Source organism: Arachis hypogaea, chromosome 3, assembly GCF_003086295.3.
Source record: "Arachis hypogaea cultivar Tifrunner chromosome 3, arahy.Tifrunner.gnm2.J5K5, whole genome shotgun sequence".
NCBI lineage: Eukaryota > Viridiplantae > Streptophyta > Magnoliopsida > Fabales > Fabaceae > Arachis > Arachis hypogaea.
The window spans coordinates 7,144,091-7,168,923 of NC_092038.1; the positions used below are offsets into that span (position 1 = coordinate 7,144,091).

Consider the following 24,833-nt stretch of genomic DNA (forward strand, 5'->3'; position numbering starts at 1 on the left):
TTTTTCATACTCGTTAAAGAAATTTCTAATTTCGAATAATATATTGGCCCTAATTTCAGTTGCAGAAGAAATATTTTTTAGAATAAAAAAATTGTCTTATGATTAATTTCTATTCCTTTTGATCAAGTTATTCCTCTAATCTGACACGTACACTTTCATGGTGGGATGTCGTTTTAGTTATCGAGATAAATGTTCAATGGAAGGTCATCTTACCTTAATGAACCACAAAACTCTCTTATTCCCCAAATGTACAAAATGATTAAGGGTACAACTACTCAAAACACAATTAAAATTTATTAAAGAACAAAGAAGTTCAGCATCTGAATATTTGAAGAAGATTAGAGATGTTATGGATTCTCTTGCGTTTATAGATGGACTCTCTGAAGACTATGCTTTATATATCTCAGTCGTAATGACAAAATCTAATAAAATTGAATTCATTGAAGCTGAAACACTTCTTCTTGTTCATGAGAGCATGTATGATCGTTTTAGAAAAATAGATTTTGGTTCAATTTAAGCTAATCTTGCACAATCTGCTTCTCAATTTTCATCACAATTTCAAAGACCACCAGCAAGATCAAATTTCAAGAGAAGAAGATTTACTTTGGTAAGATTTATTATTTTGGTCATTCTTATTTAATCAATTTGGACACTAAAAATAAATTTTTGCCTGATATTTTACTTCACTCACCAGGTTGCTAAAAGAAAAAAAGACAAAACAAAAAATTTGATTGAATAGAAAAGTAAATTTTTTTATTATCAATATATTAAAATTAGACTCATAATAAGAACATAACATAAAAATAATGCTACTTGACTAATAAAATTTATTATTTTTAAATAACAAAGATATTTTTATATTAAATTTTAAATCTTAAATCTTAAACTTTAAATTCTAATAGTATAAAAATAATGTGTTAGTCTAAATATTGATTAATATTAATAAAAAATATTAGTCTCTAAATATTTTTTTATTATAAATTATAATATGACTTATTAGTAAGGCTAAATATAATTTATTAGTAAAGATAATAAATATGTTTGAATTTTTTTTATCTTAACTAGTTTTTGTTTTTTGTTTTTTTTTTTCAATCTTTAAAGTCTGATTATGACCTTTAGAAACAGTGACAAATCGATTATTTCTTTTTGGTTTTCTAATTTCTCTAGTTTTTCCAACTCTCCAGGTCAAGAATTAATCGGTCGCTCCATTTAAAAATTTGTTGCTGGCCAATAGATTGTTGAATGCACAAAACTCCACTAACTACTAGACCAACACCAACACAAGTTGGCACAAATGGACAAGGGTCTGTGTCCCTTAACCATCTCTCCCGAGTTCAATACTCACTAAAAAATGGAAATGGAGCTTGTTTGCTTGGGAGGGTCGCACACTTTGTGTGCCTCTGCAGCATCCGAGGGATTAGTCATTGGCTGAAAACCCTGGTGCAAACCAAAAAAAAAAACTACTAGACCAACCCAATTTGGTAATAAATCGATTATTTATAAGACAAGTGCTTTTCTTTAACCGTAATGGAGATCATCCAAAAAAAAAAAAAGGAAAAATCCAAAAAAATACAAAACCACCCTATAAGTGAAGGAACAGTGAAGCAACAGAAATTAAACCATTTTTTCTTCTTCTTCTGATAACGAGTATTTTTAGAGCAAAAACTTTTTATCCTTCCAAACCTTAAATTGTTGATTTTAATTTGATTAGAGATTCTAGCCTTATATTAATCTCTTATGTATACCACCGAGAGTTCTTTTTCTACAGATAAATCATATAAATAATTTCGCTAAATTAGATTTTTCATAAAACTTTAAATATTCATTAGAGCGCTTAATGAATTATATATAACTAAAACGGCATAACTCATAATTTACTCATTTAATCATGATGTAAAACTGAACGAATTAGCATCATGTAGATCCTGTAACTCGAGTTTAGATTTACAATTTTTCATGGATTTAACAAATTAATAACAGCATTCAACACCTCCAGCAGTTTTTTTATTGCAACCTATTTAACAATACAGATTTGACTTTTTTTTTTTTTATAACTCAAACATTCTCTGCCTGAAAACTGTAGTAGAAAAATTTTTCCTTTTAATTTCACATTGATAAATTAGAAAGAGAACAAAGGAAAGAAACCAAATAATAATGGAGATACCATGGAATAGCTTGGATAGCATTTGCAATTGCGCCACCCCAAATGAGGATAATAAATTAATAATAGATAATGTGAATGAGCCAACCCCAGAATTCGGGTGTTGGTTTAATCACGTCAAGGATGTGAGTTCAATATCTAAATTGAAATGGAAAATTCATGTATAGGGCTATAGGCGATGATCACAAGTACAATTACCACTAAGAGTTGCAAAACATACACCACGAACGTCCACAAGTTTCATTTCCTAATTCATGTTGGCACTAATTAACAAGGGTCCTACCATATAGTGAATTAGTCTAATCCCAATTCTTAGAGGTTCCCGAATATTCCCCCCTAGCACCAATTCTATTTTCTCAGATGCAAATCATGTTTGCCATGACCTCAAAGTTTAGGTTCTGCTTTATAAAAACAGGATCAATTTATGAGCACAGCACAGCCATAAAAAGTTCTTTGATTATTCAACCTTACTTAATCTTCTATAGCCATGATAAAAACACTTGACAAAACAATCATCCTTTGAAGATGTGATACTTAGAAGTTAACAAACTGTGTGACAAAGAAAGATGTCAATAGAACTGAATTGAGCAAAATCTTAAAATTCAATGGCAAAAAATCTAACAACTGAACTGAGAAACTTTATGTCCAATTGATAAAATTATATCAACTGCAATTTATACCTAAGGTGGTAGACATCACATTAAATATAGTAAGCAATCTTCAAAGAAATCTTACCCTCAAGTTCTAACTAGAGTCTTTATCTTTGTCTTCACTAGTAACAGCATCTGAAACCAAAGTCAATGGTCTCTGATCAATAACCTCATCAATAATTCCAAACTCCTTTGCCTCCTCTGCAGTCATGAAATAATCCCTATCCATATTCTTCTGAATAATATCAACTGGTTGGCCTGTATGCTTTGCATAAATTGCATTCAAGGAATCCCACATCCGAACAATCTGCTTGGTATGAATAGCAATATCTTTTGCCTGACCACTGTATCCACCAGAAGGCTGATGAATCATGACTGTTGCATTTGGAAGAGAGCGCCTCTGACCCTTAGCACCCGCAGCCAATAGCAAAGAACCCATAGATGCAGCTTGACCCAAACAAATTGTATGAATCGGAGACCGGATATATTGCATAGTATCATAAATAGCAAGACCTACGTATAACAGAAACACCAGTGTATTAGCACACCAAATATATCATAAAGTAATAATAGCACTTGCCTTAAGCTTTTGACGTATTAAAAAATGTGATTTTTTTTTTCTTTTACAACTACACAGCACATTAAAATCTTGGATAAAGAATTTTGCCTTTAGCTTTTTGCACATCAAAGACGGCACTTTTGTACTAATAAGTAATATCTCAAGGTCTTAATCCATTTTTCAAATGCATGAATCATGTTAGGAATTTATAGGAAGGGTCCCAAAAAGACACACTTAAGGGGCCTAAAAGACGCACCATAAGATAAAATGCAGTTCTTAGAACTTGCTGTGCTTCACACACCACAAAAACCAGAAAAAAAAAAAAAAAAAAGTTAATAACGCAACAAAATCGGCACATCACTAAAACGCAATTGCATAAACCTAAATGACAATAAAAAGATCAAAGGCAGTTCTTAGAAGAGGTTGTTATGTTTCTAAACACCAAAAGACAACCAACGCAAACACACACATCACTTTATAATCCAACAAGATGGGCATCTCAAAATGGCCAATTCAAACAATAAAAAAACGCAGCGGTATAAACCTAGACCATACGAATAGGATCAAACTGTTGTTCGTAGTAGAGATTATTATTATTATCTGATTCTACACACCAGAAAGACAACATTTTGTTTTTCTTTCACAAATATACAAATCCCCTGAGAATCCAACGAAACGCAGGTGCATAAATCTAAACCACAAGAAGAGAAAAATGGAGCAGAGAGAGACCTGCAGTGACGGCACCACCGGGGGAATTGAGGTACATGTGGATGGGCTTGGAAGGGTTCTCGGACTCGAGGAAGAGGAGCTGGGCGACGACGACGTGTGCGGTGTCGTCGGAGATGGGTCCGTTGATGCAGACGATGCGCTCCTTGAGGAGTCGGGAGAAGATATCGTAGGCTCTCTCTCCTCGGGAGGAGTGCTCGATCACCATTGGAATGAGGCTCATGTTCCGCATCAATTGAGGTGGTGATGTTGCTGCTGCTACTCCTCCATGGTGATGATGGAAGAGCTTCGAAGCAATGAGCTTCGTACTTGAAAGGAGGCCTCTCATGGTGATTCACTCACACACTCGCAATTACACTCAGATTTGGGAATTTTTTTTTTCGCTTTTGATTAGGGATTTTGTTTCGGCTAAAGCTCACGCACCACCTGGCTTTTGCCCTCTCCTTCCAGAATTTCTCTTTTCTTTTTATTTTTTATTTTTTATTTTATTTTATTTTATTTTTTGCTTTTTCTATTTTCTTTTGAGAAAAGTAATAAACTATCATTTTTATCAATCAAAAATAAAATTGCCTTTACACTTATACTTATAAAAAAGATAAATTTTTGTTGATAAAATTATCAAAATTTTAAAAAATTATTTACAATTTTAAACTGTCACCTATTTTAATTCACCTCTAATTTTTTTATTATGGAAATAAATTTTTTCAATTTTTTTAATAGAGTAAAATATGATCTTTAATTCTTGAATACTTTTTTTATATTTTTTTTAGTCTCACTTATAAAATTAATGATAAATGATCATACTTTATTTTCTCAATTATTAAAAAAAATAAGATGAGTCATTTTTCTTTCACTACCACCTCTTGGAATTTCATTAGTATAATACCATCATGTAAATTTGTTATTTTCCAAATCTCATCCCTAATTATCGTTATGCCATTGCTGCTACCACTATCATCACCGTCACTGCCACTACTATTCGTCCACCACTACCAATAACTTTTGTATAGACAATTCTAAAATCACTAAAATCAATCTTTCTCTTTTTTTTCTCTAAATCAATTATTATCACTACCTGAAATTTAACTCATCAAAATTCTTCATGGTTGTTTATCTCCAGATTTTAAAGTTGAATTTTTTTTTTAAATCTCACTTGAAAAACTAAAAGAGAGATAAATAAAAACAACACTCAAATAGTAGACATAGTAGTGACTTATTTCATTCCGCAATAGCTCATCCTTTTGTGTTTTTTCCTTTCTACTATATAGTATCTTTTCTGTTAACAATAGTAACTTCTTCTGTCGTCTCCATCCCTACTCTTTACAATTGTATCTTCTCTCTTTCTCTCCTTCTTTTTCTGTTTGATCTTTCTCTCTTTTAGATCTTTCAACAATAATAGTAGTGATTGTGATTCTCTCAAGTCTCTTTGCTTTCTCTCTTCTACCTCAATCTATTTTTTTCTGTCACTATTTCAGTTTTATCATCTTTTTTCATTATGAGCTTTTGATAATGGTTGTTGTGACTTGTGAGTAAGAAAAACTAACGAAGCTCCAACATCAGAACATTTACGGAGCTGTTGGAGAAGGAATTTGCAATTTGCTTTGAAATGAAATTAAGAAAATTTGTGATTTATTCTCAAATAAAAAAGAGGATAGGTTTGTTGGTAGTGATCAGAGAGAGAAGAAATAGTATGAGGGTGGTGGTAAAGAGAAGGAGGTGGCGATGACAGCGATGATGGTGGTAGTTTAAGATGAGTAGTGATGAGAAAGGATTTGAGTGGTAGTGATGTTTGAAATTGGAGTGGTAAGATTGAATGTTAAAAATAATAATATTTGCTAATCATATAATATTACTCTTTTTATATATATTAGTAGTATTTGGTTTGGGAATTTATTTTTTAAATAAATTAATTAAATATTTTATTTACGGATATAAGTAATTTATAATTTATTTACTAATTTGATTTAGAATAAAATGAAATTATTTAATGATTTCAATTCATTCTAAATATAATTTCAATTCATTTTTAAATATAATTTTGGTTCATTTCTGTTTTACACAATTTAAAATTTTTTTTCATTTCAATTTATTTTAAATATAATTTCAGTTCATTTCTAAATATAATTTTGGTTCATTTATGAGTGAATTATTTTGTTATGATTCTTTTTGTTTCACTATCTTGAGAGAAATAAAACCAAGTAAAATATAAGAAAAATCAAACAAAAAGAACGAAATATGAAGAAAAAATTCTTCAAATCTTTTCATCATGTTCTTTTCTTATCTTATTCATCTAATCAAATAAAGAAGAAATAGGATGTATTTTTGTTCATACTTCAATTTTGTTTGTGTGTTTGTTTCGAATTAAGTTTATGTGTCACAATCATTAAGTAATTTTAATTTATTATGCACTTAAATAAGGTGTATTTTTTTAAACGAGTTTACATTCTGAATTTAATTTTTGGTTTATTTTAAATATAATTTCAATTCATTTATATTTTGCACAATTCAAAACTTTTTTCCTCAATTTTCTACTACTTCTTCATCAGGGAGAAAAGAAAATAAAAAAAAATACAACAACAATAACAATAAAAGAATGACGATAAGGAGAAAATATGTAAAGAAAAAGGAATGCGAGAAAAAATAAAGGAGGAGCAAGAATGCGAAGAAAAAGGCAAAGAAGAAGAAACTCAGTACATAAACAAGCGTGAGAAGAAACGAGTATGAAAAGGAGAAAAGGAAAAATAAGTAACACGTGTAATCACGTTCTTTTAATGATAATAAATTTTGTTGATGTTGAACCTACTTGAATGGACCTGGACAAAATAATAGAGTAACAACGCTGTAAAAATATATATACATAAAACATTCAAATTAATAAATAGAATTCGGCATATTCTTACACCAACGCCATTAAACAACGACAGCAATGCCCCACATCCAAATACATAGACAATGAGTCTATGACTATTAACTATTACAGCACACAAGAGTGATTTCTCTCAAGAAGACCTTCCAAAACCACTTTCTTTTTGTACAAATTTGAATCCAAATCTAGCTCCTTTGAACTCTCTACGACGACGTCGTTTTCCTGCACCAATCTAAAACGGTGTACAAAATACAACCACGTAGAGGTGCAAACTATGGCACATAAACGACCCCACAATAACAATATTACCAGTGTCACAATAACCGTCCAAGCGCCAACCACAGGACTATACTGTCTGTTTGCGTTTTGATGCTTCCCGTGTTGTTTGGGTGTCGTTTGAGTCCCCATGCGCTGCACGTGCCGTTTTGAAGCTGGGCCTAGATCTGAATGTGACGTGGCAGTGGCGGCTGCTATTGGGGGAGATGAGCCACTTTGCTGACAAGTGTCGTTCTCTAAGGCTTTGTTTTCTCTGTTTGGTTGAGATGTCTGAAACTTAGATAAAACAGATCATAGATTTTTTTTTCTTTCCAATTTTCAAATTTCAGTCTCAACAATTGAATAAATTAATAAATAAATTGATATCAATCTAACTACTAACATTTGGCAGCAAAAACGCGTTCAATACCAACATTGATAGTTCGTTGAATCCAAAATTTGAGTTCAAAATATAGATATCACAGATTTTAACTATTGGGTTTGTAAAAACTAAATTATCATCGTCACTGATAGGAGCGATCACAGAAATAAATCCTCTCAACTAAAAAAAATTGAGAATATAAAATATAATTTTTAATTTTTTATTATTCTCTCTTATATTTATTTTTAGTCCTATTTATAAAACTAACAGTGAGAGATCATATTTATTCCCTCAATTATTAAAAAAAAAAAGAGAAAATCTATTCCCAACGATCACAAATGCATCAATTTAGATGAATAAAAATATATTATTCTCATAATAATTAGATAAATAACGTGAAGATGGATATGTTCTTAATTAATTTCTCACTATAGAAATATAGGATAAGATCATTTTAAGAAGTTTTTTTTTTTGGTTCCATCAGTTCAAATAATGAATTTATTTATATAAAAGAGCTTCGTAAAAACCGTTACCCAAATTTGTGAAGTTACCTGTGAATTTGAGGGTGGTTGATTGGGTGCTATGTGAGGAATCAGCGGTTGCTTCTGGGTTGGAGTTGGAGTAGGGTGTGCTTGTTGAGTTTTGTCGTGTAGGTTTGACTTTGACCGCCACTTTGATGATGAATATTGAACTTTGTTATAAGAAACTTTGAGTTTGGGGTGCTTTTTCTTCTTCTTCTTGTTCTTCTCATCAAACTCTAAGCCTTCAAGTAGAGGCACCGTTTTGCCAATCCTCTGCCATGGGAACCAACTTTTTTGTTTAAGGCTACGTTGTTCACGAGATCCTATGTTGTTGGTTGACCCTACTGATGTTGAAGGACTACTTCCAAAGAAACATAGACAAAGAGAGCTTTTAGTTTTGGGTTTTGGGTATTCCAGGTTTGTTATGATTTTGGTTTTGGCCATGGAAGATAATTAGCAAGCATGAAAGTGCATTCCACCTGAATGAGCATAATTGTGGCCAAGATTTGTTGGGTGAGTAGTGTCACTCAGGAGATGTGTATCAAATTTCAAAGTCGTTACTTAAATATAAGTATTTGTTTTTCTTGCTTGTTTGGTATGCATGGAATTAGAGGGAAGACTAGGACTTGGTCATTATCCTCCATTCATTCCATAATTTTTTTTTCCAAACCCTATTATGTTTCCATTCTTGCTCTAACCCGACATGAGCATTTGCTTATTTATACTCTATACATGGCCTATACTTAAATACTATGGTAGGGATATATTAAATTTAGTTATTAATAATAAAATCAGTCATTAGTATAAATATAAATTAAAATATTAAAATATATTAAAAATAAATTAAATAACACATATTTATATATAAATATATTATTAGCTAATTTTAGTAATTGATTTTAATATACAAATAGTATTTTTAATACTTAAATATAAATAATTGAGAGTAAAATATAGTTTTTTTCCTCAATATTTGGGGTAAGTCCAAAATTGTCCATAATGTTTCAATCGTCCTATTTAAACCCCTAACGTTTCAATCGTCCTATTTAAGTCCCTAACGTTTCAAAATTGGGTCAATGTTGTCTTGCCGTTAGGAATCCATTAACAGAATTGACGGCAGAACAAAATTGAGACGATTTTGAAACGTTAGGGACTTAAATAGAACAAAAACGTTGGGACAAAAACGATACAAAGAAATAAATTTTAATTTTAGTCTTCAATAATATCAATTTTTTACTGTATATAATATTCAATTATTTTTTAATCACATATAAGTAAATTACACTTAATCACACTACTTTCATTCTAAATATTTTTTTTATATTTTTATATTAACTTATAACTTTAAGTGTAAAATTATAAAAAAATAAATTTATTTAGAATGAAAATAATGTGATTAAGTGTTTTTTTTTGTGACTATAATGTGATTAAATATAATTCACTTAAATGTGATTAAAAAATAATTGAATATTATTTACGGTAAAAAATTGATATTATTGAAGGATAAAACTAAAATTTATTTCTATGTATCGTTTTTGTCCCCAACGTTTGCGTCCTATTTAAGTTACTAATGTTTCAAAATCGTTTCAAATTTGTCCCGTCGTTAATTCTGTTAATGGATCCCTAATGGTATGACAACATTGAGTCAATTTTAAAACGCTAGGAACTTAAATAGGACGATTAAAACTTTACGAGCAATTTTGAAACTTACCCCAAATGTTAGAGACAAAAACACTTTACTCAATAATTTAACATATATCTAATCACATAATACTATATTAGTAAAAATAATAATAATCCAAAAAATATGTAATTGATCGATTGCCAAAATTAAATATAAAAAATTATAATATTTGTGTTCTGGTCTAGTAGAACTACTCATAGTGTTAAGAAAGAGGATGAAAGAAATAGCTATTATTAGTCAATTGCTGCCTTGAAGCTGGATGGAGTGGTGTACTTACAAAGATTCTGAGGCTCAAATTAATTTGAAGTCCAAAAAATATAAGGATTAAAGTTGAAAAAGATACTCAAAGAGTTCTGTCCCATTATTTGTAGTCTTTAATGACTAGAGATATGAAAATATCTGTCTAATTCTGCTATATTTAATAGGATATGATTCTAATTTGAGCATGTATATCTTATAATGAGCTATTTATATGCGATTCGATCCAGCGTGAGAGCTGGGACATAATAATTTGAATTTAGATCTCTTTAAATAATTTATTAAGTTTTTTATAGAAGCGTAAAATGTCTCTTACAAAATTTATAATTATAAACTCATTTTTAAATTTTTCAACTTTATCCTTTTAAAATAATTGAATCATGCATCTTGTTACTTTCCAGAGTGCATACTTGTTGCAACAAGAGGCAGCAGTAAAGCTAGCAAAGAGATAAGGATAATATATTTTAAACTTTGGTAAAATTTATTATCAACTCAATTAACTAACAAAATATTAATATGTTATCCTCAATTAAAATTTAAGTAATATTTTTTTTTGTGCAAAAATATACAAAATACTCCAATAAAGAAATGGAAAAAAGAATGGCTCTTTAAAGTTAGGTGGTGACTGGTGTATTACTGATTGGGCAGAGGGAAAAAAAATAGTGGAGAGTTGTGAATAAACTGATGAGTGGCAATATATGAGGTATTATGCATCATCCTATTCCTAGTGTCAAACTTGATGAGCTACCCAGGAAGGAATGATTCTTGAATTAGGCACTAAATAATTAATATATATGATAAGATTCGATAGGGATAGAAAGAGACATTTTTCAAAAATAGACATAAAATTCTAATATGTGATTAATAATTTAATATTCAATGCATGGGAAAGTTGGGTGTCCTATGAATCTTCTGGAAAACAAATATGAAAAAAAAAATTTGCAGCAGGATAAGAGATGTATTATATGCCTATCCAACTCTTAATCTTAAATTCTTAAATAGTCCACTATTATAAAATAGGGATTAGTTCTACAAGCATTTTAATATGGAGTAAAAACTATGATCCTATGTATTTTGAGTATACATGAAGTATTTTTCGAAAATTTGAGTCTTTTTAATTTTTACGGTCAAAATTTATATGGATAACAATTTCTAATTTATTCTCTATTTTATTTTATATACTAACTGTATAAATAATTTTGTACAATTATTCAATTAGATTCATAAATTTTGATAAATTTTAAATAATAAATTTAAAATTAATATTTTTCATGTGAAAATAAATTAATGATTACTTGTATAAAATTCTTTTATGTTACATAAATATTAAACTACTAAAATGATATTTGAAAAGTCACATCGACAATAGATAAACTGATAAACTGATAAACTTATGAAATATTTTAAAAGATGAAAAAAAATAACTATATATAATATATATATTAAAAAAAGATTTAAATATTATATTTTGATGTAATTTTTAAGTATAAAATAAAATATTTTTGTCTTTAAAATTTGATAATTTTATACTAAATAAGTAAAAAAAATTATAAAATTTAATTTTTTTATATACTTTTTAAATAGTTATTCAAACATCACCATAAAAATTTGAATAAAATACATAAATTCATTTGCTAAATACAATTTTTTAACTATTTATAAGAATATAATATTTAATAATTATTTTTATTATATTTTACTATTTTAAAATCATTTAAAAAATTGTTTCTCTCTCTTTATCTTCAAAAATTATTTTTATCAATAACATAAATTTTAGTATCTTTTTAGTACTTTACCATTTTACCCTTACATAAAAATTAAATTATTTAAAAAAAAAACATAAGAAAAAGAAGATAACAGTGATCACTAAGCAGCCAGCGGCCCCTAGTCTTGGGGTCAAGGGATGGAGTTGCAAAGTCAACAGTTCTGTGTCTTGAGAACAAAAACGGTGTCGGTTCGTCCTCTCTCTCATTTTCTCAGTTCCTCTGCTCATTTTTCCCTTTTGAGTTTTGAGGTAGCAAAACGACGTGCCGTTGGTTCCAAGTGAGGATGGCGAGCAGAGAGACGGTGAGAAAGGCAGAGGCTCTCGTAGAGAAAGCCATGAAAGGAAACGACGCTTCACACGATGCATCGCACGTTTGGAGGGTTCGTGATCTCGCTCTCTCCCTCGCCTCCGAGGAAGGCCTTTCTTCCAACCCTCACTCTCTCCAAATCGTAATCACTCTCTCATTCTCATTCTCATATAACTACTACTTTCACTTATTAATCACCACCATAACCATTCGCTTTCTCTTCTCGTTAATTAATTTATTTCAGGTGGAGTTAGCGGCGCTGCTCCATGATATAGGTTTTTTACACTGTCTCTCTGCATCAAAATTAATCTCTTTCAAAATTACTCTATGCTTACTCGCAAATTTACTTCTTTGTTGATTGCTGCAGCTGATTACAAGTACTTGAGGTTCGTAATTTCGTTAACTGTATTCTTACCTTACATGTATCGCAATTTGAACTTTTTCTCTGTTTTTTGCTCAATTGTCTTTTTATTGTTGAAGTCAATGCGCAATAATCCATATACTGGTTTTGCATAATTTCGAGGCTAATTTTAGCCAATTACCATTTCTCTGTATTTGTCCGTGCTTCAATTCTGCCATGTTTTCCTTTATTTTCAGATAATACCATAAATCAGTTGGTAAGAAATTTTTATTCCTGTAGTCTTCAATAAATTTTAATCACCAAATCAGTGTCTAATATCAGAATTTTAAAAATTTTTAGGGTATGTTTGTTTTTATTAAATAACATAGAGACTGATTTGTTTAACATTTTACTCAAATTTGACAAGAGGATTGATTTGTCTAACAAAACAAAAGGCTACGGACTGTTTTAATGATTAAAATTTGTTGATGATTAAAGTGTTCGACTACAAGTTCCTAATTTGCGGTGTAACTCTTATTTTTATGTACACTTATGATATAGGGATCCGTCTGAGGAAAAAATTGTTGAGAATTTCCTCGAAGAAGAGGGAATCCAGGAGACTATCAAGTCTAAGATTTTGAAGATCATCAAAGGAATGGGTTAGTTAATCAACATCCACCTTCCTTTTGGCTCAAGTTAATATATCTGATTTCAGGGTAATATTAGAAAAAACAGATTATATGTTTTTGCAGTCTCTTCCATTATCCAAACATAGCCTAATGTTTCTGTGTATTCTTCATAGTAGCCCTGAGCTGCATCATGTTACATTTCCATGTGTATTGGTTGTAAAATTTGCATTATGGGCACTGCGTTCTCCACTGCCAGGTTTCAAGGACGAGGTTACAGGAAATGGCAGTACCGAATGGTTTCCGGAATTCGGAGTTGTGCAAGATGCAGATCGACTTGATGCTATTGGTGCTATAGGTATTCTGTTGAATCTGCTATGTTATTGAGCTTTTCAACGAGATGAGCAATGTTAGAAGGACACTTAAAAATTGTCCTTAAATACTAGAGTTGGGAATTTGGGATGGTAACTAGGATATGATACATATGTGTCCCTTGTATGTCAGGAATTGCGCGATGCTTCACCTTTGGTGGAAGCAGGAACAGGGTTCTGCATGACCCTGCAATTTTACCGCGGACTGATTTATCCAAGGAACAATACATGAAGAAAGAGGAGCAAACTACTATTAACCATTTTCATGAGAAACTTCTGAAGCTCAAGGATATGATGAAAACCAAGGTATAGTAGCTGTATTATGAGTTCTGCCAACTAGACATTCATGCCATGCATCTTTTCAATTCTGCAAAATATTATCTTTTTCAAAGTAAATTTCAGGCTGGAAAGAGGAGGGCAGAGGGAAGGCATAAGTTCATGGAGGAGTTTGTGAAAGAGTTTTATGATGAATGGAATGGTGTAAGCTAATTGCATGTTCCAAGCATGATTATCTCCTTGGTTTGGATGCTATGCATAATGCAAATACAATACACATGAAGAGCAGATATTCTTGGATCATCCTTTCTTGAATTATGTAAGCTGATGGATAATATGCAGTGACACTTTATGCTGTGAGAAGCCCTACTTGAACAATTTAATGATACAGCTTTCTTAAACAATTCCAAGTTACAATGCCGTTTTGTTCTTTCAAGTATGTAATCATTCTCCCTCTTAAAAGTACATTCGGAATTGAATATGTTGTAATAAAGTACTGTCTTTATTCTCGAGTTTCGAATATTGCCCTTAATGAATAGTGTGTTTTATGATACACTTTAGAAGGGGAAAATTTTTTTTCTAAATATTTGATTTGAGAAATGATTTATTTTTCTAATAGATATTTTTCGACATATTTACAGGTTTTTTTTCTTTACTTCTTTATTGACATAGCACCAACACTATGCTATAAGAAAAAAAAATTAAGAAAGTAATACCAAAAGTTGAGAAATGCAAATTATTCATTTATTAATTATTAGGACAACAATAATATACACAAGACATGTAATAGAAATAAGGCAATCCAATTCCCACTCCAAGATATCCAATCAAATCAATTGCATGCTCACCAATTAACATGAAGTTCATTATTCATGCTTTAACTTCCTAATTAAGATTATATCCAACCCCTTCATTACTATCATTTTGTACTTACAATCCACCTTAATAATTACCTTAAAGAAAAGACCAAAAAGGGAAAATACCGTACTCATCATTACTTCATTAGTCATTACCACACCATAATTAACTTCATTCTTAATCAACCTCGCAAGTACTTGTGAATTTCTTCAGCATCCCTCTTGTGAAGGTTAACTTTGATTCCATGCTTCATGTACATAGTCAATGCAAGTTTAGGCAGCACAGGGTGGTTCTCAACCACCTTAACACGGTAGCGGAGTATGATGCTAGCAGCGGCATATTTCATCTGATAGTAAGCAAAGTCTTTGCCTAAGCACAACCGTGGTCCGCCGTTAAAGGCAGTGAATTTGTATGCAGATTCACTCATGAAGCGTGCATTATCTCTTAGCCATCTTTCTGGCTTGAATTCCCTGCAATCTTTTCCCCATATGGCTTCCATTCTTCCCATTGAATAAATTGCATAGATCACTTTTGTCCCCTTCTTTAGCACTGTTCCATCTGGGAATGTGTCATCTTCAACTACCTGCAAATAAATAAATGAACATTTATATCACTAGTTGCATTCATTCACCCTCGAGTCTCTAACGGCATTCAATAAAACCTTGAACTGTGTGATTTTATAACTGAGATCATTTAACTTTTTTAGATTTTGCTATATTCAAGTTTCAACATTTGATCAACATTCCAGGTTAAATTTGAGTCATAACTCAGAAGCCTGATTTGTATACAACAGACTTAAGACATCAGTATATATGAATTAGGTTCATTATTTTTTAAGGTTTAGATATCATGTGTTTTTACTTTTTAGAGCACATGTTAAGGTTACTAGTAATAAATTTTTTTTAACTTTTTATCTTAATAAATGCACAATAAATACATTGGGAACTAAACTTTTCATTCTTCTCTAAAAGAGACTTTCTTAATTGATAATATTAACTGTATTCTTAAAGCATATATTAACTAAATTCTTTTTTAATCTAATATTTTATCTATATTAATAGTTATTTTAAAGAACAATGTTACATGATCAACAAATATTATTAGTTTTTGACAATAATGGACCAATAATAATTTATACCCATATTTATAGGAATTTTGCACACATAAATCAATATAATTTACACTTATATTTTTTTTAAAATTTACACATATAAATTAGTAACATTTATTTTATTAAAGACAATTTAGTATTTACAATAGTCAAATAATGACAAAAAATACTAAAAATTGATAATCCAAAAAATTTCTCTATTCTGAAAGAGGTATTAGTATTACAGTATTATTATATTATTTATTTTATGATTGTTGGTCACCAGGCTATGTCTAATTCTAGTGAGCCCATTGGGAATGTTTGTTCGGTAAACAAAAGAGTTGACTAAATAAATAGTCCTTCTCATTCATTGATGTCACTTTATAGAAAATTTAATAAATTCTAATTAATAATAACTCTTTCCAATTGGCTAGAGGGTGCCTTTGAATAGAAGCAAATATTCATTTATGAAGTCCAAACAAATATGAGAAATTATTAAAAACCTTCTAAATCATATATATTTTTTTTAAGAATACATGTGTTTAAAAGATTTATGGAATAAACATAAAATATTTTAAACACCTAAATTAAAGTGTTTATTCACATCAAATTAAAGCTAATAAATCAAAGAAATTTTAATTCACAAAATGAAAAGAAAAAAGAAACTAAGAAGAAATGTTTGAATTGAAAGAGTTACCTCTTTGTGATCAACAGGAACAGAAGGGTACAATCTGAGAGCTTCAGAAAGAGCAGCATGCAAATAATCCATCTTCTTAATCTCTTCAGGCCTAAATGTCAAACCCTCAAAAAACTCTTCTTTCTTCATTTTCATATCAATATCTTCTTTCTGTTTCACTACCCTGCATATCTCTTCTACTATCTTCTCTTCCACTTCAGGGTTCTGATCAAGCAGCCAGAAAAACCAGCTTAAAGCCACAGAAGAAGTGTCTCTCCCTGCAAGAATGAAGTTCACACATATATCCCTCAAGAACTTATCCGAATAGGCTTCACCATTCTCATCCTTCAGCCCCATGAAAATGCTTAACAAATCTGATCTTTGCTTCTCATCACAGAACAAAGACAGTTCTTTCTTTCTTGTTCTTATAACATTCTCAGCAAACTCATCAACCCCTTTTATAGATTCCTTCAACTTTTTCTCCATCCCCAAATTGAGGAACCTCATTGCCTTCCATACACATGTTGGGATAACGAATCGAAGAACTGTTACTTCTGTTGCATCCTCAAAGGCCTTAGCAAATGGTATTTTAGGTAACCCCGGCCGCAAGCAACCGGGATCAACCCCAAACGCAATCAAACAAACATTGTCAAAAGTTAGTCTCAACAAGATGTCTTGTAGATCAATGGAAACATTCTCCTTAACGGTGGATTCTAAGACCGGTAAGAGCCTTGAATGAACAAGCTCAAACAAGGATTCAGTAGTTAACTTCCTGAATTTTGCTGAATGGAACTCAATGCTTGCTGTTTTCCTCTGCTTCTGCCACGTCTCGTCGTCGGCGTTGAAGATTCCATCTCCAAGTAGGTCTCTCACCGTGTCCCTGAAGTATCTCCCTTTGGGGAACAAAGAAAACTTTGTCTTGAGAAGATGCTCGAGGTTTCGCGGATCGGCCGTGACAATGCAATTGAGGCTGCTAAACCAAGGCCCTTTGAATCTGAATGTACCATTTTGCTGTTTAAGCACATCAGTGATCCATTCATAGAGGTTGGTTCTTAGTGCAAAGAACAAAGAAGGTAACATTCCAAGAAGAGGCCAAATTGGTAAGCCATAATGCTTCTTTTGCCTTAGAGAATGAATCACTATGAAAACAGTGATTGCTAGAAGAATCTCCAACATTTGGATATGTTGCATTAGAGTGAAGATGTTGTTTCCATTGGGAAGATCTTGTTGGGGGGTTGTGAGATTAAGATTGAGATTGAGATTGCTGAGTTTGGTCATGGTTTTTGTGTTGGAATGATAGGGAATGTGAAAGAATTGCATGTGCTTATTGTTGTTGGTTAGTTTGAAGAAGAATAATGGTAATAACATTTGTGGGGGTGTGGTCATGTATGTTATATGGGGGAGAGAAGAGAGAAGAGAGATTTGTGTTTTCTTGGCGTGCTTAGTTTTGAACAAACGGTTTTGATTTGGTGAGCTGAAAATTAAATGTGTGCCAATTGGGATTAAGAACTTGAACAGTGTACGAGGGACTGTTCACTTGTTTGGTACAAGTTATAAGAATGAGTGAAATGGATTTAGGAGTATAATACTCTAATATGAATATGAAAGGAAGTTGAATTTGGGATTTTGAGTGTCAAAAAGGACTAATTAAAATTGAGATTACACATTTTGACTAAGGAGGATGGGAAGTGGTTGTGTTGGATTACCTAAGTATGATTACATTTTATGTACTTCTAATCTCACAAGTTTCTTTAGGATTATAACCTTAATCAATAACTACCTAGTTGTAGTTGTTCCCCCCTCTTTTATTTGTTTATTGGAAAATATTTTTTTTTTAATATCTATATTAATATGTACTTTATTCTAACATCTAGTTTAATTTTTAAAAATATTTGGTACAATTCATATTTTTCATATTTTAATACTAAAAATTAGTCATTAATATTGATTCACATATTTTTTAACTAAATAATTTGTCAAAATAATTTAAAATTTTTATAATAAAATAATCAAATATGTAATAAATGAATAATTAAATTTATTTATAATAATATAATATTTTTTTATAAATACTAAATATGTATTTCATTGACAGTTCTAATTTTTTTTTGTGTGTGTATTTAGCTTAATAGTTATTTCAATACTCGAATTATTATTCTTCATATTAAGTCATGTTGAATTTAATTTAATTGGAAATATTTTTTATACACCTAATAATAATCGGTTTTCCATTTAGATGCCAATTTAAAAAATTGTTGATGAAATTTTAATCTCTGTTAACTTTAATAATTGATCGTACAAATAATCTTATTGATGTCCAATTAGAACACAACTTGTGAATGGACTCTTTTGGTGACACTCTTCAAAAGTGATTCAATTCATGGTTTGTGTTACAACAAATGGCAAACATCCATGGTTGTACACGCTCAACTAACCCAACGAAATCATGACAAAAAAAAAAAAAAAAAAAACTAACCCAACGAAACTCGTCATCGAAGTTTATATGTTGGCGTAATTCTAATTTATTAATACTATCATTATTTGTTAGTTAAATATAACAATTATTTTAGTTTTGCCACTTGTGTTTATATATTAGATGGGGTAGCAAACAAGTTTCATCAGCGTATGTAATATTCTTACATGATTTTCTTTGTGATTTTTTTGTCCAAAATATTCTACAAATACCATATATAAGCATCAATATAATCACTTCTTACTAATACAAAAATATGATATTAGAATATATGTATTCCTTTTTCATGTGAATATATTTGATTATATAGAATAATAAAGTGTGCTTATAATTGCAAATTTGTACTTTTAATTTTTTTGAATATTTTAATTTTTTGTTGTTAGACAATAAATTATTACATATATAAAGCGGAGTTTAAAGCTCTAACATCACTTATTAAAATGGACAAATGTGGAAATTACTCAATTAATCTAAATTAGTTATTAATTTTGTTGTTTTTTTAATATAATATTATTACTCAATAAATATGCAGACTTATTTGGATTTTTGATTATATATGATCTGTACTGATCAAATGCTAAATGCAATTAGATCAAGGTGTAGGTGACTTTGTAGGCAGGTTAATTTCTGAATTTACTTCAATTAATGTTAATAAAAATGTTTACTTAACTTGGTTGAAATTGAATAGCGGGAAAGATTTTGCTTAACAAAGAAGCTAGCTAGCACATACATTGAGTTACTTACGACAGTAACATAGGTCATTAAAATAAATATCCTAATATATCAAATGATTAGAAATATTTTTTTATTCTTTAAAGATAGATTCAATATCTGTTCATTCCAATTTTTTTTTAAGTAAAGTGAGAATTAAGTATTTGAGAATTTTGATTTTGGATTAAGTGAAATGTTAGAAGATTATTAAAATTTATTGTTTGGTCATTATTATTTAGTTATTAATTTAATTTTTTTAGTATAATTTTTTTAATTTAGTAATCCAATCATATTTTTTATTTCATATTTTTAAATATTGATGGTTAATTGATAGTAAAAAACAATAAATTTTAAAAGCTTTCTAACATTTTTTTGAATTAATTAGATCCTAAAAAAAATATCATAAATTCTTCACGATAGTAAAGAGTGAATTTATTATATTTTTTATCTATTTATCATGTAAGACTTCAATAAAAAATTATAGCCATATGTTTGTTCATAAAAAATTGTTATGAAAACAATAATTTTTAGAGTCAAACTTCACTTGTTTTATTAAGAATTTATGATAAATAAAACGCAGTTGATAAGAGTTATATGAAAATTCAAAATATAAGGAATACTTCACTATTCAAAACGAATATTATTTAATTTTCATGTTCATATAACATAGTAAATAAGATAGATCTCTATAAATAATGAAATATATGAATAACTTTGTTTTATTTTGTACTATTTACTAATAATTCTATAATTTATTATAATAAAAAACCTAACTAATAATATTTTAAAAAAAAAAACTAATTAGTTTAAAGTAAAAAATTTTTGAAACTTAACTAATGGTTACTTAACTCAAAATTTAAGTATAAATAGATGTTTGTTTTTGTATGCGTTTTTATTCGGATCACACATTAATAATGTATTTCTCTAGAATCTTGTAACAGTAATATTAAGTTGGTTGATAATGGTTGTTCAAAAATATTGTTTGACACTAACATGATTTTGCGTGGTTGAGATTTAATTCTAATTCTGGGAATAAGTAAGTTAATATATCCTATGAAAGGAAAACTTTAGATGAAAGTTGAGGCTGCTGTTGCTCACCTAATCAATATATCAAATATGAGAATGTGAATATCAATTAAAAAATATGAAAAATTCAAAGTAGCTAGGAAATCTACTTGTTCTAAGAGGAGGCACTGAGTGATTGGAGGCTCATAGTTCAAACTTCAGTGTACAACTATTATACGAATTAAAATTATTGGCTGGTAATAAAATTCGTAAATTTTCAACTGGTCACAATCTAATTATAATAAATATAGAAAAAAAATCAGAAGATAATCAAAATTTATTATTTTTTATTATAAAATTTAATTTAATAATACATTTTAACTTATATTTTTAAATATTAATAATTAATTAAATATATTTTTCTCTATCTAACCTAACCATTCAATATTTGAATTGACAAATTGTTACCCTATTACCTCCAAAATTTAATATATTAAAACACAAGTATTAATTCTATATATTAATTCTACCAAAAACTGACAGTATAACCTCTGGGGTGAGATGGCATTTACTAGCCAAGATTGCCAATTGAACACGATGGTGAATCATGTGTTTTGAGGGAATGAATTCTCTCGGTTATTAAAAAAAATAATTGAGAGTATAAAATGTAATTTTTAATTTTTTATTATTATTTTTTTATTATTTATTTTTAGTCTTATTTATAAAATTAATAATAAAAGATTATACTTTATTTTTTTTATTATTAAAAAATATTAAGAAGATATATTCCCGTGTTTTGGAGGAACTTACTACGGTATAATTTGTGTTTTTTTATACGGCAAATGTGATAAAGATAAATAAATAAAAAATTGGAAACTTTTTTTTAATTTATAGTTATTTAATTTTTGTCCGTTTCTACAAAAATAATTTAAATTATTAATAATTAATTATTTATCCATCTATTATTCCTAGATGGTTGTTAGTTATAATTTATAAAATGTTGTTTTTTAACAAAATCTAATAAATAAATGGGGAGAAGTATTGTTTTTGTTCTTAATATTGAGGGTCATAATCGAAATTATCTCCAACGTAATTTTTTATTTAGAATCATCCTTAACGTTTTTTGTATTAAAATCGTTCTTTTAACTTTTTTACGGACAACAATACTCTTTACCACTACCAGCACCTTTACCACCACCAGCACCTCCCTTACTCCCATCAAATACTAGTAATCAAAATCAGAATCAGATTCAAAAGCAGAAAGAACATCAAATTCAACAAGTACCCAATTCAACAATAAAATCAACACGCAAAATTAGAATCAAAAGCAAAAACAAAACAAAAACAGATGCAGAAGCAAAAGAAAATGCAGATGCAGAAGATGAAGCAAATGCAGAAGCCGATCAGAAGAAGAAGCAAATGTAAATGCAGAAGCAGATCGGAAGCAGATGCACAAGAAGGAGCAGATGCAGAAGCAGAAGCAGAACCACCGGCGCTTCCCCGATGGTAGCTCATGGGCGAATCGGCGGCGACGGCTCAGCGGCGTAGTCTTCCTCTAAGGACCAATGACGACGCGACAGCGGCGGCGAGCTCTAGCAGTGCCGGTGCATCTCCTTTCCCTTTCTCTTCTTCCCCGTCGCAACCCCTCTCTCCTTTTTTCTTTCTTTCGGCGACGGCGACGACGACTCCAAGCTTCGTCGGCGCCATCCCTCTCCCTTTTCCTTTTCCCTTCCACCCCTGCGCCTTTCCCCTTTCCCCCTCTTCTCTCTCCTCGCGTTCTTTTGTTTTTTTTTATTTTTATAATTTTTTATTTATTAGAACATGTGTAATTTAGTAATAAAATTAAAAAATTTATTAAAAAAGACGATTTTAATACGAAAAAACGTTAAGAATAATTCTAAATAAAAAATTACGTTGGGACAGTTTTGATTCTAATCCTCAATGTTAGGGACCAAAACAATATTTATTTTTTATTATTATTATACAAAAATACTTGAAAGATAATAAAAAATAATATAAAATATTCTAAAATTATTTTTTTCGATTTTTATAAGTGTATAATTATAAATATTAAATTAAATAAAATAATTTTAAATTATTATCTTTTTGAGAATTACCGGCGGTTACTATATACTATGGTTAGCTGATCATATTTCATATAAAAGCTTCTGATTATATGGGTTGATCAAGTTAACTAACCACTTGATTGATTATATGGTTTGAGAGAAGTGAGTTTTAACTTACATTTATAATGACTACCATAAATAAATGATCCTCATCGATTTTAAGATCTTCAATTACAGCGTAGGTACTTAAAATAATGGAGCAGACAAAAGCTAAAGATTAATTTTATGGTATTTTTGTTTGGTGTTTAAGTTTTGTTTAAATTATTTTTATAATAATTTTAAAATATTTAAATTTTTTAATTTTTATATTTTTAAATTTAAAATAAATTATTTAATTTTTTTTAATAATTAGATAATATTTTTAGACACCATAATAAATATCAAAGCTGAAATGTGTCCCTATTTATATTATATTTTTTTAATATAGGCAATTTGGCATGTGTCATTATTAGTTCTAGCATTATATAACTTTTTAATCGGTAGTTAGTATTATATTATCCAAGATGTACGGTGCTAAAAGTTATTCATTATTGAAAGTGATGAACAATCTAATCAGTGGTTACTATTAATAAGTAACTAACTAAATAAACTAATTATAGCTTATTGAATAGCTTTAATATAATACATTATTATTTATTTTTTTAGAGCCGACCACTCAACTATAAATCACACATTTTTATAATAACAACTCATCTGTAATTTTTCATGACTCTGATGAGCATAGCTAACTTACTTTAACTTGAAAAAGGATAGAAAAGCTTTTAAGTATATCGATATACTAGTATTGATCTTAATTATATATATTATATATTTTTTATAATTAAAATTAATAATTAAAAATTATTAAAATATAATATTTTGATACATTTAAAATTTTTTTAAAAGAATATAAATTATATGAATACTTGGAAAAAAACGTCAATTTTGGACAGCCACAATTCCTTTCCAAATCTTTCTTATAATTCATAGCAGCTTTTCTTTTTCTCTTTTTTTCTTTATATATATATATTTGGTGTCCAATCCTAAAGTAATAATGGATTGATAACCTGGAGACTTTAAAGTGGCTGGTACAACTAATCTTGAATTTATGGAGTGGTACTAAACTGCTAATAGTGTTACAATGAAAGGTCAAACTTTGCATAAGGATTTTTTTTATCAAAATTAAACTCTAATATTATATCGTAAAATTATTATCTAAAATTATTAATAATTATTATAATAATTCTTTCTTTTAGTATTATGAATCAGAATTGTACACAAAATCGCTTGTACGGATTGATGAATTGAGTCGGGAATTAGTCGGTGACACACCAAACTCCAGGAACGACGGGAATAATACCTGCAGATTCAAGTCAAAGAATTAATGAGATAGAGTTTATCTATTTAGGTGGAATCAGTGGCGGATCCACGGGGGACCTAAGGTGGCCATGGTCCCCCCCAAATTTTTTAAAAAAAAATAGTAAATAGTAATAATTAATAATATTAAATTTTTTTATATATAATATTAAAAAAAATATAAGTTACAAAATTTTATAAATTAAAATAACTAAAAACTGCACTATGTATTGGATATTTGAATTATTGTTGTTCTTGTTAACAAATAGCTCATTCTAATAATTAATAAAAATGGTTCTATTATATTAGCCCAAGCCCATACTATTAATTAAAGTAACCCTAGTACATTTTTCAAATATTTATTTCAAACTATCATAAGCATAGCGTCACTTTTCTCTCTCTTTTAGTGATTCCCAAACTTTTGGTCTTCTACTCTTCTCATTTTAATTTTCTTTCCATACCAAAACAAGACATATGAAGAAAAACCATTGAAGAGAAGTGAACAACAAAATATTAACCATTGAATGCACAACAAAGATTCAAAGAGGTATATTTCAATTTTTTTTAAGTTAATGACAATGTCAAGTATTATTTACATTATTTATTTAAAATAATTAATTTATTTTTTTTATAATGGACAGTGTTCAAAGATTGAAGTGAGGACAAAACTCAATAGAATTATTTTTTTGTGAGACTTGGAACAAAAAATAATCAGGTAAATCAATAACTTTATTTTTGGTTATTATATATTTGTGTTTCTAAAATTATTTGTTATTGCTCAATAGGTTTAATATTTTTTTTAAGAAAATAAT

The 24,833-nt window shown here is 29.3% G+C and overlaps 3 protein-coding genes across 3 annotated transcripts; 1 reads left to right on the forward strand and 2 right to left on the reverse strand.

Annotated features, from left to right (window-relative positions):
- Positions 1 to 2,661: 2,661 nt before the first annotated feature.
- LOC112789196 (ATP-dependent Clp protease proteolytic subunit 2, mitochondrial) lies at positions 2,662 to 4,559 on the reverse strand. Its single transcript, XM_025830984.3, has 2 exons — positions 4,100 to 4,559; positions 2,662 to 3,324 (listed from the first exon to the last, which is right to left on the reverse strand). The coding sequence occupies exons 1-2, from the start codon at positions 4,422 to 4,424 to the stop codon at positions 2,906 to 2,908; spliced, it is 744 nt and encodes a 247-aa protein (XP_025686769.1). The 5' UTR covers positions 4,425 to 4,559; the 3' UTR covers positions 2,662 to 2,905.
- A 7,400-nt stretch (positions 4,560 to 11,959) lies between these two features.
- On the forward strand, positions 11,960 to 14,259 carry LOC112789199 (uncharacterized). The gene is made up of 7 exons (XM_025830988.2): positions 11,960 to 12,276; positions 12,379 to 12,409; positions 12,502 to 12,520; positions 13,036 to 13,133; positions 13,360 to 13,458; positions 13,605 to 13,777; positions 13,874 to 14,259. Exons 1-7 carry the CDS (start codon positions 12,112 to 12,114, stop codon positions 13,958 to 13,960), a joined length of 672 nt encoding a protein of 223 aa, XP_025686773.1. The 5' UTR covers positions 11,960 to 12,111; the 3' UTR covers positions 13,961 to 14,259.
- Positions 14,260 to 14,469: 210 nt separating this feature from the next.
- Positions 14,470 to 17,907, reverse strand: LOC112789198 (cytochrome P450 86B1). The gene is made up of 2 exons (XM_025830987.3): positions 16,393 to 17,907; positions 14,470 to 15,188 (listed from the first exon to the last, which is right to left on the reverse strand). The coding sequence occupies exons 1-2, from the start codon at positions 17,755 to 17,757 to the stop codon at positions 14,787 to 14,789; spliced, it is 1,767 nt and encodes a 588-aa protein (XP_025686772.1). The 5' UTR covers positions 17,758 to 17,907; the 3' UTR covers positions 14,470 to 14,786.
- Positions 17,908 to 24,833: the final 6,926 nt, after the last annotated feature.

Bases quoted from the DNA above. Each gene is read 5' to 3' on its own strand.
- LOC112789196 (XM_025830984.3), bottom strand. From the start codon at position 4,424: ATGAGAGGCCTCCTTTCAAGTACGAAGCTCATTGCTTCGAAGCTCTTC. The intron at 3,325-4,099 runs GTCTCTCTCTGC...TGTTATACGTAG, and splicing joins CGGTGGTGCCGTCACTGCAG to GTCTTGCTATTTATGATACT.
- LOC112789198 (XM_025830987.3), bottom strand. From the start codon at position 17,757: ATGACCACACCCCCACAAATGTTATTACCATTATTCTTCTTCAAACTA. The intron at 15,189-16,392 runs GTAACTCTTTCA...ATTTATTTGCAG, and splicing joins TTCCTGTTGATCACAAAGAG to GTAGTTGAAGATGACACATT.
- LOC112789199 (XM_025830988.2), top strand. From the start codon at position 12,112: ATGGCGAGCAGAGAGACGGTGAGAAAGGCAGAGGCTCTCGTAGAGAAA. The intron at 13,134-13,359 runs GTTAGTTAATCA...CTCCACTGCCAG, and splicing joins GAAGATCATCAAAGGAATGG to GTTTCAAGGACGAGGTTACA. The intron at 13,459-13,604 runs GTATTCTGTTGA...CTTGTATGTCAG, and splicing joins TGATGCTATTGGTGCTATAG to GAATTGCGCGATGCTTCACC.